Source organism: Zosterops lateralis (assembly GCF_965231275.1).
Source record: "Zosterops lateralis genome assembly, chromosome: 5".
NCBI lineage: Eukaryota > Metazoa > Chordata > Aves > Passeriformes > Zosteropidae > Zosterops > Zosterops lateralis.
Genome location: NC_139766.1, coordinates 71,849,464 through 71,861,123, shown reverse-complemented (window position 1 = coordinate 71,861,123; position 11,660 = coordinate 71,849,464). Strand labels below are relative to the sequence as shown.

The 11,660-nt window shown below is 43.9% G+C and overlaps 1 protein-coding gene across 1 annotated transcript; it reads left to right on the top strand.

Moving 5' to 3' along the window:
• Positions 1 to 1,810: 1,810 nt before the first annotated feature.
• NAAA (N-acylethanolamine acid amidase) lies at positions 1,811 to 10,703 on the top strand (the record flags this gene model as incomplete). Its single annotated transcript, XM_083861212.1, has 11 exons — positions 1,811 to 1,980; positions 2,136 to 2,300; positions 3,716 to 3,842; positions 4,545 to 4,635; positions 6,397 to 6,473; positions 6,949 to 7,121; positions 7,471 to 7,533; positions 8,090 to 8,156; positions 8,655 to 8,683; positions 9,546 to 9,641; positions 10,395 to 10,703. The coding sequence occupies 10 exons, from the start codon at positions 1,811 to 1,813 to the stop codon at positions 9,619 to 9,621; spliced, it is 1,038 nt and encodes a 345-aa protein (XP_083717338.1). The 3' UTR covers positions 9,622 to 9,641; positions 10,395 to 10,703.
• Positions 10,704 to 11,660: the final 957 nt, after the last annotated feature.

Sequence of the window (11,660 nt, the reverse complement as noted above, 5' to 3'; positions counted from 1 at the left end):
GTACATGCAAGAAACATGTGGGTGTCTGGATTCTTTTTCTGAGGTTGAACTTGTGCTTTAGCCTTGACCTCTGCTGGGACCGTGTCCTGGTTTAGGGAAAATTTGGGAGGAAACTGCCTGATGGAGTTCCTCTGGAGAGCAAACCCAAATGGCTCCTCCCCCCCAGCCAGTCTGGGAAAAGAACTTCCTCAGAGAAAAGTGGAAAAAACCTATTGATTTGACAAACAAAATGCCCACAAGCATAAGGAATGAATAATAGGAAACAACTAAACCTCTCACCACTCTGAAGAGAGATGGCAGAACTGAGAGAAGTCCTTACCAGGAGTCAGCTCAGCTCTCTCAGCTCTATCAGTCCCCATTCCTTTGGTGCTGGAAAATGCCCAGGTCCAGGCCCCGGTGAGCCACAGGTGCAGCTCCTGGTGCTCCTCTGGGTTTTTTAGTCCAGAGCAGATTTAAACAGTCCCAAGAAAAAGGAAAAAAAACCAAAACAACAGTCCAGGAAGCTTCTTTGCCTCACCTAGCTAAACTAACTAAAAGCAAAAAAACACCCCTCTCTCTGGCTGCTGTCCATGCATACAACGAACACAGTCCTGAGGAGGAAGAAGAAAAATGCAGAGGAGTGAACAGTTTTTCAAAACAAACTGTGCTCTTCTTCTTTCCCTCAGAACCAGTCTCAAAGGTACAGAACACAACATACAGCACACACAGAACGGATGTTTGGGGATACAAGCATCATAGTCACCCTAGGACAGACCATTAGTGGGTTCTTTGTATCTTCCCCAGCCATCTGTTTTAATGGAGTTGATAAAATATTTACAACTTAAGGGAGTTATTTGTGCCATCCTTTTTCAAAGTCTGTTAGAAATGGATTTCTTTGTCGTGCAGAAACAGGTGCCACATGCACAGTATAATAGAAATGCATTTGGTGAGGTGCTTTTTTCCTTTCTTTTTAGGAAGGCAGATAAATGTTCATATCCCATGTGGGATTTCACTTAGCTATTTGTTGAATATGTATTTGTGATAACTTTAATTCATTCTTCTATGGATTTTGGTGGGTTTTTTTTTTTTTTTTTTTTTTTTTTTTTTTGAGCAGTCACACTGCTTCCGAGAGCAAATAAACTTAGAGAGGCTTAAGGGAGACAAGGACAAAGTAGGATTATTTTTATTTTTTTTTTAATGGCTTTCTAGGTTTTTATTCAAATTGTATGTTCCTGCTGAGGGAAGGGCAGGGATTGGTACTCGGCAAGGAGAGCAGTGAACTCTCAGGTGGAGGTGCCGGAGTGCAGTGGGGAAGGAGTGTGGAGCAGGGGCTGGAGCCAAAGGTGGGAGGAGGAGAAGGAAAGTACAGCGTGTAAACCATAGTTTTACTAGCGGGGTTGTTTTTTCTGCTGAACAGCTGAGCAGTTCCCTTCTTGTGCATCTGTCCTAACTAATAACCTCTGACACTGAAAGGGAGTGGTAATTTTTCGCCCCCGCGGTTGAGGACAAGTGTCTAGTCTCCTCTCCCTTTTCCCCCCTTGTTTACAGCCTTGCTGTGTCAGCCACCGCGCCGACAGCTCTGCCAAGCGTGGGTTTGTCCCCTCTGCCCTCCTTGTGGAAGCTGCAGTGTTGGAGCGGCTTTCATCAACTCAGCAGCACGGGGGCCAATGCACGTGTTACCCGGTCCGTACCCCTGCTGCTGCGGTTGCTCTGTTCCGTCTCCCGGTACAGGCGGGCGGGCCGTGACGCCTCGGGGCGGGCAGGGCCGGGGCGGGCCGTGCGGGGCGGGCTGTCCCCGGGGCGGGGCGCCGCCGCCGCTCCGCGCTGCGCCATGGGCTGGGGGCCGTGGGCGCTGCTGGCGCTGCTCTGCGGAGCGGCGGGGGCGGCGGCTCCTCTGCGCTGCAACGTGAGCCTGGACATCCCGCCCGAGCAGCGCTGGCTGCCCGTGCTGCGGCACTTCGAGCCCGCCTTCCTGCGCGCCGCCGTCCGCCGGATCATCGAGTGCGTCCCGGCGGGCGGGCGGGCAGCGGGACAAGCGGGGCAGCTCCGGGAGGGCTGATTGATGGAGCAGCTCCGGGAGGGCTGATTGATGGAGCAGCGCAGGGGTGCCCGGCGTGAGCCGCGCTCTCGGCTAACCCCTCCGGTGTGTCTTGCAGCGAGAGCGTACCGAAATGGGTTCACCAGGTCATCCAGCCCATAGCAGCCGAGCTGCAGCTTTTCATGCCGCAGCCTTTCGCGGGAGAGATCGCGGGGATGTGCAAAGCGCTGGGAGTAAATCTCGGAGATGGAATCCTGCTGAACTTCGCCTACGAATCCACCGCGTAAGTGGCGGGTACCCGGGCGGTCTCGTACAGGTGGGCGTGGAGCTTCAGTTCGGCGTGGACGAAGGCACCTGGTGGGTTCTGAGACCACTTCATCTGTTCAGCCGCAAGGTTTCGTTCTCTTTTGGCAGATTGAATGCCGAATGGAACGAGAAACGGTTATGTTTTCTATTGGGAAAACAAGCAATATCTATCTGTCGTGGTGTTGTGTATGTACATACATATAAATGTATTAAAGTCCAAAAATCATTTTTGCTGGTAAGGTATGTCCATCCAAAAGTAGAGTTCGTTTACGTATGAAGATGATGTAATGTTCTCTGTCACTTAAAAATTGCCAAAAAGGAGGCTAGAATAATTAGTTGCTCTCTCATTTGCCTGAGATAAAGTTGCTACTAAACTACTTTCTGGATGAAGGTTCACGATGACTGCATAATATCACTTCCTGATTTGAACGGTGGAAAATTACTGTAGTATATTTAAGGCAGCAAACTAAATCTCTGTGAAAAAATACTCAGTTTCATTGTCTCTTTTTGCCCTAGAAACATGGTGCAGGAGAAAAACAAACGCTTGGTGTTGCCCCTGGGGAGCCTAAAATATTCCTCTGTATACATTTTAGCAAATATTGAGGCACGTTTGCATTGGATTTTTTTTTAATGTGTACTACTCAATTTATTATCTTTTTTTAGTAAGGACTGATATTGAATATGATACATTTAAGTGCTGGCTGGTTTAGTGTTTCACAGAACATACTTGTCATACTTCACTCTGGTGAAGCCCTTGAAATAAATGGATACTAGAAACCCCCATCAACTGGAAATAGCCTACTTAAGTGAAGAATTTTTTACGTCTATATTTTTGAGAGATAGAGTTATGCATCACTGAAATGACCAACTCAAAACTACAGGGAAAACAAGTGAATTCCATGCTAATGCAATATACTCCACCAAAAAAACTGAACTGGTGACACAAGGAGTTTGAGCACTCTTCCTGTTATAGAGAATAGTCTGTTATTGAAATGGCTTTTCAGTTTCACTGATGGGACTTAATTTGAACTTCCCTACTCGTGATTAAAATTATAAAGGCTCCAAATGGAAATGAAATCATCAGAATTAAATGCAGAAAGCATGACACTTTATGAATGCTTTCAGATGTCAGCTTTTCATTATGGCTTACAAAAGTGAAATGAAATAATAGTTTTTCCCAAGTGGAAGTGCTGTTTTTAGCTTGCCCTGTCATTTCTGAGCTGCTGTGGACCGTGGTGTGGTACTGGACTCCTCTTTCTATGGTAACATTAATAAAACGCTTAGCAGAGCATCAGCTCCATTACTACTGAAAGGTTGAGCTCCTGCAGCTAGAATATTGCCAGCAGTGCCAGAGCTGTGCCTTTGTCATTCCTTGCCCTGTTCTGTGTGCAGGTTCTGCACCAGCATCGTTGCTCAGGATGACATAGGGAACATTTACCACGGTCGGAACCTGGATTACGGTTTTGTCGACATATTGAGCAAGATCACGCTGGACGTGCAGTTTATAAAGAGTGGACAGGTATGGTCCAGGTTTTGTGTGGCTGTGTGATGTTCTATGAAAAATGGGACAGCCCTGTAGCTGCTTAGATGGGGGGTTTAATGTAGGAATGGGGTTCCCATCTCAAATATACTGGATTGTCAATTATGCTCCAGGAGTGTGGGATGAATGCTGATTTTCTTTCCTTTCTGGACATCCAGCTTATGGTGATGGACTGGAAAAAGTAGAACAGCTTAATATAGTATTGAAGATACTATTTCTGAGAGATGTTGAAAGAAGGTAATGTCAAGATGCTAAAAAAAAGAGAAGAAATATTAGGGAATATGGCAAAGAGTAGACCTTGTGAATTTCTATGACCAATAAGTGTGTTTTTAGAGAAAGATTTCAAAAGAAACAATCAGTTGCTAGTGCAGTTTTGTGAGTCTGATTTTTTTTTTTTAATGTTCATTAGTCCATTTTGTTAATGGAAAAGTTGCTGTTTGTTGCTTGGCAGTTTAACCTGAGCAAAAGTCTTGTAGCTATTGGTAATCACAAACCACTGAAATGCTGTGAGTCTGAAGCCTCAGAGTCCCTTTGTAATTTACTTGGCATGCTTTCCTGTAACTGAAGGCACTGTGTGCTATAGTAATGTAGGTATGAAATCTATAGGAAGAAGTATAAGGCTGCAGGTTCCAACTGTGTTTCTGTTCTGGAATCCTCAACTGCTCTCCTTCCTGGTTTCAGGTCGCATACCAAGGCACCACATTTCTTGGTTATGTAGGTTTATGGACTGGGCAAAGTCCACACAAGTTCACCATCTCTGGAGATGAACGAGGTAAAGGAATTGTCTTCCACGGCAGATGTTGTGTGTTGTTTTTGTTGATTGTTGCCTGCCCTGGCCTTTTTCTCTCAGAGGGAGCAATGAGGTTAAGGTTGCCAGGAAGGATCTGAAAGCACGCATGCCTGGTTTTGGCTGCTGTGTAGGAGGTGTTTGTCAGCAGTGTCACCTGAGCTGAAAGTGTCAAAGGATGGGGAAAGCCTTGGGAATGCTGTAAAAGATGTGGTCTGGTCAAGAGACACCACTGGAGGTGGCAGAGATGGGGCTGAGATAGATGCAGTATGGAGAGCAAAGAAACAGCTCCTTTCCTGGTTCTGCTGTATTCCATGGTTGTCTGTCATCAAAAGGCAGTTGGAAAGTGAGGGAGGGGAAGATCTAGGGGAAAGGCAGCAGGATTTGAGGGAATGCCTGGAGATGCTGGAAAGGCAGTTGAGCAAGATCAGTAGTAGAGCAGAGTTGAGAGATGTCACTAGTGAGAACTAAAACTTGTAGCAATGAGGAAGGCAGGGAAGGGTCACTACCTTATTCATCAGGGCTTCAGTTTCACAAGTAATGACAGTTATGTCCAACTCAAAGCCTGGGAAGTTGTCTTCTCCATTTCTTTCCCCTTTATTCCCTTTAAGAAGCTGGTACTGTGTTGTTCTTTATTAGGTGACTGTTAGAACTGGCAATAATGTATTCTCAGAAACAACATCTAAAACATTTATTTTTCCCTTGTGTTGCTGATAAGCATTTTTCTTTTTAATCTTGAACAATCTGTTCTTCAGCTCTTTAGCTATGCAAACAATATTCACTGTGTGTGTTCCACCTGTACATTATCTCTGAGTAGGCATTCTGCTATGGAGCACTTGCACCTCTTGCTTCCTGTTTGCTTTGTTAATGTTGCCTTGTTGGATTCACTAAATTCTTTCTGTAGTTTACACTCACACTGCTTCTGATTCTAGAGTAGTTAGTCCTTTCAAAAGTGCAGTGTCCTGAGCTGATACTTACTGGGGCAAACTGCTTTTAGTTTAGCTTAAAGGCAAGTGTTAAGTGTTTATTGAGTCTGTTGAAAGGCCTGATTGAGGAAATCTTGTGTACCAAAGTCCTATGTCTCTCACATCCTGTGCTCACTCCACACATGCTGCAGTCCTGTCCATGTCCTGGACAGGACAGTCCAGTCCTGTCCTGCTGACTGCTTGGTGGTTTATCTGAAGTGAAAGCTGTTTTCAGCTCATTCCAACTGAACTACAAATCAAGGGAAGTGAGCATGTGAGCAGGATGATTAAATCAGGGTCAGGGTCTATCAAGTGACAAGCAGACTGATTTTTTTTTTTTTTTTTTTTTTTTTTTTTTTTTTTTTTTTTTTTTTTGTGCTTTGCAAAGTGTGACTGTTTAAATACTAACAAACTTGACCTTCTGCTTTTTGCACTTTGCTTATTTTTCTCAGTAACACAAACATTATCACTTACCTCTTTTTTAGCAGTTTATTTCTGTGGATTTATTCCTGTTCTAATATTTCCATGAGATGAGTAATGGGGTGATTATTATCACTCCTGTCATGACAGGTCTGAGATGCTTTCTGGAAAGCAGGGGTTTTAATCCAGCTGCTGTGGCTGACTGCCAGTTGGAATTATGTTGTCTATACATATTTAGCCTGAAGGTCATGCTCCTTGTTGGCATTTCTCCCGTAAAGTGTTGACATCTTGTGCTGATTGGCACCTACCCTGTCTCACTGTATATAAATGAAATGTATAGTAATTTTGTTTTTCTCCCCAGATGGTGGTAGATGGTGGGAAAATGCTATAGCTGCTTTCCTCAATAGGAATTACCCTGTCAGCTGGCTTGTGCGAGATGTAAGTGCACTGAGTTGTTTTTGCTTTTCCCAGTCATGCCACATTTTTCCTTAAACATCTAGTAAATCAGAGTCAGTGGCACAGAAGGCTTAGCAACTTGATAAGCAAATGGATTTTTCAGCAGAAACTAAGTGTGGACCTTGTATTCAGTAATGAGGAAATTCTGGTCCTTTTGGAGAGCAATTTCCAGTGCCAAAGGTCCTGGAGAAGCTGTGCCAAGACTTGTGTCCTAGAGAGTGTTTCAGCTAGTTGTGACTTGTGTTGTAACCAGTTAAGACAGCTGCACTCCTAGATGGTGAATACCTGTGCCAGGGGTTATTTTATACCATTTGTTATATTGCTATACTAGTAATATTTTCAAGTAGCACTCCAGAGTGAATTACCAGTTTCAGGAAAGCTGGACCTTTGTTCTTTTGAAGATGTCCCAGTGCTTGTTTTTGTGCTTAACCTCACTGTCATCTCCATTTTGTGTTAGACTCTGAGCGAAGCAGAGGATTTCCAGTCCGCTGTTCTCAGACTCGCTGGCATTCCCATTATTGCTGAAGTTTACTATATTGTGGGAGGTGTCTCACCCAAAGAAGGCATGGTCATAACGAGGAATAGAAGAGGGCCAGCAGACCTCTGGCCTCTCGATCCCTTAGGTGGAGCGTAAGTAGGGAAAAACAACTTTGTTTTTGTTTCTCACGTTCCCTTCTGAGTGATTGGCTTAGTGGCACAACTTCCTTCAGAGATCTGGGGCACTTCTTGGTCCTGGTTACAGCAGGACATCAGAGGTCACCCAGTGTTGCTTGTTCCAACAACCCACCCCATTCTTGTGTTCCATAGTTGATGGTAAAGGCTGTTACATCTGCCAGCATGGGGCCCTTGGGCATGCAGCAAGTGGAGGGAGTTGCCTTTTGAGGGAGTTTTTTCCTTTTGGCAATATAGGGATACCGATTGTTGGACATGATGAATTACCTACTGATTCACCTTTTGTTTGCTTATATGCTTGTTGCAGCTGGTTTCGTGTGGAGACAAACTATGATCATTGGACTACCCCTCCTCCTTTTGATGATCGCAGGTAAATTGATTGGAAGCTCCATGGGGAGAGAACACATATTTCAAAAATGGTTAGAGGTATGGGCAGGTGTTTTCCCCTTGAGCAGGCAGCTCATTCAGTTCCTGTAATGCCACTCTGAAGGGAATACATACAGGGTAGAGCAATATTCACAGATGCCAGGGTGTGAGACAGTGAGTAGCATAAATAATGAGAAATTGCAAAGATAATGCATAGGGCAAAAACTTGCTCAGAAAGCAAAATTTAGTAGAAAATAAATCACTTAGATTGACAGTGCCAAAGTATTGGATGGCACTAGGAAGGTGCTTACATGGGATTTTAGGCTGTGTAGTGTGCAAAAAGGGATTGGCAGGTTCCCTCTTGGTGTGTACTCAATGGAATAGTAACAGGAATTGCAACACTGTGAGATGACATCCAGTCACACAAGGTGGGGTTATTTTAGACCAAAGGAGGCATTTTTCAGTGCCAAGGCCTTTAGTAAGAAGGTGTTTGTGCTGGTGCTTTGTAGCCATTGGAACAGACAAGTGTGTTTAATTGATAATGTGTTGCTTTCCCGCAGAACTGCAGCCATCAAAGCTCTCAATGCTACTGGACAGCACAACATCAACTTTGATACACTCTTTAAGGTATTTCTCAAATTGTGCATTGTGGTTGCTCTTCAAGTTCTCTGACAAAGCAGAAGTGTTCTTTCATTGGGGGTGTGAAAGCTGTGCTTTATTGTGGGGAACGAGGTTTACTTACTGCACAGCTGTCTCTAGGGGAATTGAAGACTGAACAACTGTTCAAGACTGTTCAAAATGCTTCTGGACTCCTATTTAGGGATTTTATAACAGTTGACCAGTTCAAGGGGAAAGTGCAGGAGGTGAATCCCATCATCTTTGTGCAGTTTCTTCTTTCAAGCGCAGGCACTTAGTGTTAGACATGGTGAGCTTTGGGAATTGGAATGTCTTTGGAGAGGGCTTTTTTGAAAGTACTTCTGTAAAATGGTCTGATGTTTCAAAAAGGCGAGAAGTCCTTGACTTTATATTATTCCTTTCATAACTTCATCCTACTGCTGTTTCTTAATAGCCATTTATTTCCCTCTTTACCTGCCAAAATGACAACTCTTCAAACTTTCTGTACAGGTGTTGTCAGTGAAGCCAGTCTTAAACAAGTAAGTATTAGATTGAGAGATGTTGCTCTGTGCCTCCTGCTGTGCCTCAGGCCACTTGAAAGTACACCACAAACTTCCTTAGGATCGTCCTTATGTGTCTGAGTCTTGTGGTTTCCCATCTTAGATTTTGGCTTGTGCTCATGACCCTCTGTTTCCACTTCCACAACACCATTCCTCTTGTGTGTACCACTTCAGTTAGGGAACTGCACGTGTTCGGGCTCAGTCTGGTAATGGGAAATTGCTTTGGAGTAGTGAAACAAATTACTCGTTTGGAGGAGTAATTACTCCTTTGGAGGCTGGATGTTACAATAACTCCTTTGCCCACTTTTGGGTTGGTGTTAACAGTCTGCATGTTCTGATATAGCTCTGATTTGTGTAATAAAGTAAGTGGAATAAAGCTTTTAGATACCATTTATTGGGTTTCCAAGAGATGTATTTCAGTACATCATTCTTCTGTGCTGCTCTAGAAATTGCACTTTTGCAGGCTACCATGTTATGGTTTACTTTTACATGGAGCTCGGTATATTCTCTGCATCAGTCATTGACATTGGAGCTTGGAAATGGCTTCCTCTACCTCTCCTCTGCTTTGTCAGTGTGAGGAAATGGGGAAAGGTTAATCTCAGCTGTGACATAGATACAGTGCCAACTGTTTAATACAGTTCCTCCGTTGTGCTGCCTGGGGGAAAGAACAGTAAAAATTAGTGCAGTCTTTAATTTGATCAGTCTCTCTTCCTAATCCTTCTGCACCTGAACAGAATATTTGTTTCCACAAAGATTTGTTCTGCTGCCTTGCTAGCTAGATAAACTCCCTTTCCTGCCTTTGGAATGTCACTCAGTGGTTCTGTTGCTCTTTATCTGCCAGTAACACCGTGTACACCACAGTCATGAGCGCCGCGCATCCAGATCGGTACCAGACGTGGATGAGAACTGAGGAGTGAAGAGGTGCAAGGGGCAGGGTGTAAGTGGCATCTGTACTTACACAACCTTTCAGCTGCAGAGTCACTGGGGGACAAAGCATTGCAGTGGCACTCTGGTGACCCAGTCTGAATTCCTGATTCTGCTTGTTTATTGCCCTTGGATAGATACCTTCCTTGTTGTTTTAGAGGGAGTTAAATAATGACTCTCCTCATGAGACTCTTGGAGATGATCTTAGAGTTTTGATCAGAGAGGAAGGGATGGATGTTGCAACCTAAAGGTAGAGGTTCCCTCTGGGAATGTTTTTGCTATTTTTACCACTCCTCATTATGGCCCTTGCTTGTCTCCAGGTGGATGGTAACAGAAATCCCTACTAGGGGGAGCTGAATCCCAGCAGGAGGGGATGAGGGGATGATGCACTTAGCACCAAGAAAAATCAAGCTTTGTTGGTAATGGCTGCTCACTAGTGACTGCATGTGAGCAGCTTCCTTTGGGGGCTTTGTCCTTTGAATGTGCAGAATAAGTCCAAGTTCTTGAGCTCACAAGATGCTTCATGGGACAGCTTCAGAGAGATATTATGAGAATTTATATGCCAAGAAGCTGGTTGCATGGCCTTGGCAAGAGCATAAGGAGTTGTATTCCAGTTTCAAGTTTTTTTAAAAATATTATTCCTATTACATTTTTATCAGTTCTGTCTGATCTGGTTTTATCAAGAGTAGTTCTTTCTAGAGATTGTGTAGAACTTGTTTTTCACTAAATTCTGGACAAACCTGTGCTCTCTTTCCTTTTTTTCTAGTTCAACACACTGAGTGAGAAGCTGAAGCTGTACAAGACTAACATATGCTTTTAAAATCCGTCCTGGGAGCAGTACAGCAGCTTTGGTTCATGAATTATGTGAACCATTCAAGAAACAGTGATTTGCTAACTCTTTGAAGTGTTGCAGGTGATCTTGTTAATGACCTCTAATGGAAGTTTGAAATTGCTTGTAATTAAATTGATGCTCTAGCAGATGTTGATGGGTAGAAATGGCTTGTATTATTTTTGGTAGGAGTTATGCAACTGCAATGTACTTGTGTGCTGGCTAATAAATATATTTTGTAATTTACAGAGCCTGTTGGTGTGAAATAATTAAATAAAACATTCACCTGATAGCTTGTGGGGTTACTTCCATGTCATCATCCTTTTCCCTCATCTATGAGGAGTTGTTGATCCTGGGCCCAGCAGGGGCAGATGCAGCAGATGCACAGCTGTAAACTGTAGGTATTTTATTTGTCAGAAATCAAGAGCTGTTTCAGGAATTGTGGTAATGCACTTTTTTCCTTGGTAGATGAGTGGAGGTTGTGTTGGGTAGCAGTGGGGTTAAAAAACGGTTGTATTTGGTTTTGTGCATTCAGATCAAGTTACCTGTGGTAAAGTTAACATGTTTTACAGTGCAGAGCAGTGGGGTTTTTGTTAGGTTGTGCTGTGACTGTATAGTGAGTTTAGACACTTAGGTGTACTCCAGAAATGCTGAGGGATTTAAAGAGTCAAGACCAGTGGATACTTTCAGGTAAAGCCGGAAAGAGCCCTTCTTCACTGGATAAAATGTCACCTGTGTGAAGGTGACAGAACTTCCAGATCCATGCCATGCTGGCTGTGGTGAGTGTGCACTGGTTATGCAAACAGCTCTGAGAGCACCTTCTGGACCTGAGAGCCCTTTATCTCCTTGTGCTGAGTCTCATAACCTACTTACCTGCATCCTCTCCTCCTGCCTGGATAAAAGTGCTGCAAGCTTTGCCTTGACCCAGTTTAGACAGCGACATACAGCAGCCAATGATAAATTTGAAGAAGATTTCCTGGAGGAAGATTTTAAAATGTTCACTGTCTTTGAGATCCAGAATGCCACTGCTTTAATTCAGAGAGTAGGCACTGATTTGTGATCCCACCAGGTTTTCTTTAAATAACAGCCACCCACAGCTACAGGATCCTTACAGGTATGGCCTTGTGTAGTCATCCTGACCTCTGCAGCATTAGGCTGATTATCCTCTGGGAGGGTTGTGCCCAGATGCTCTGGTATATAAAT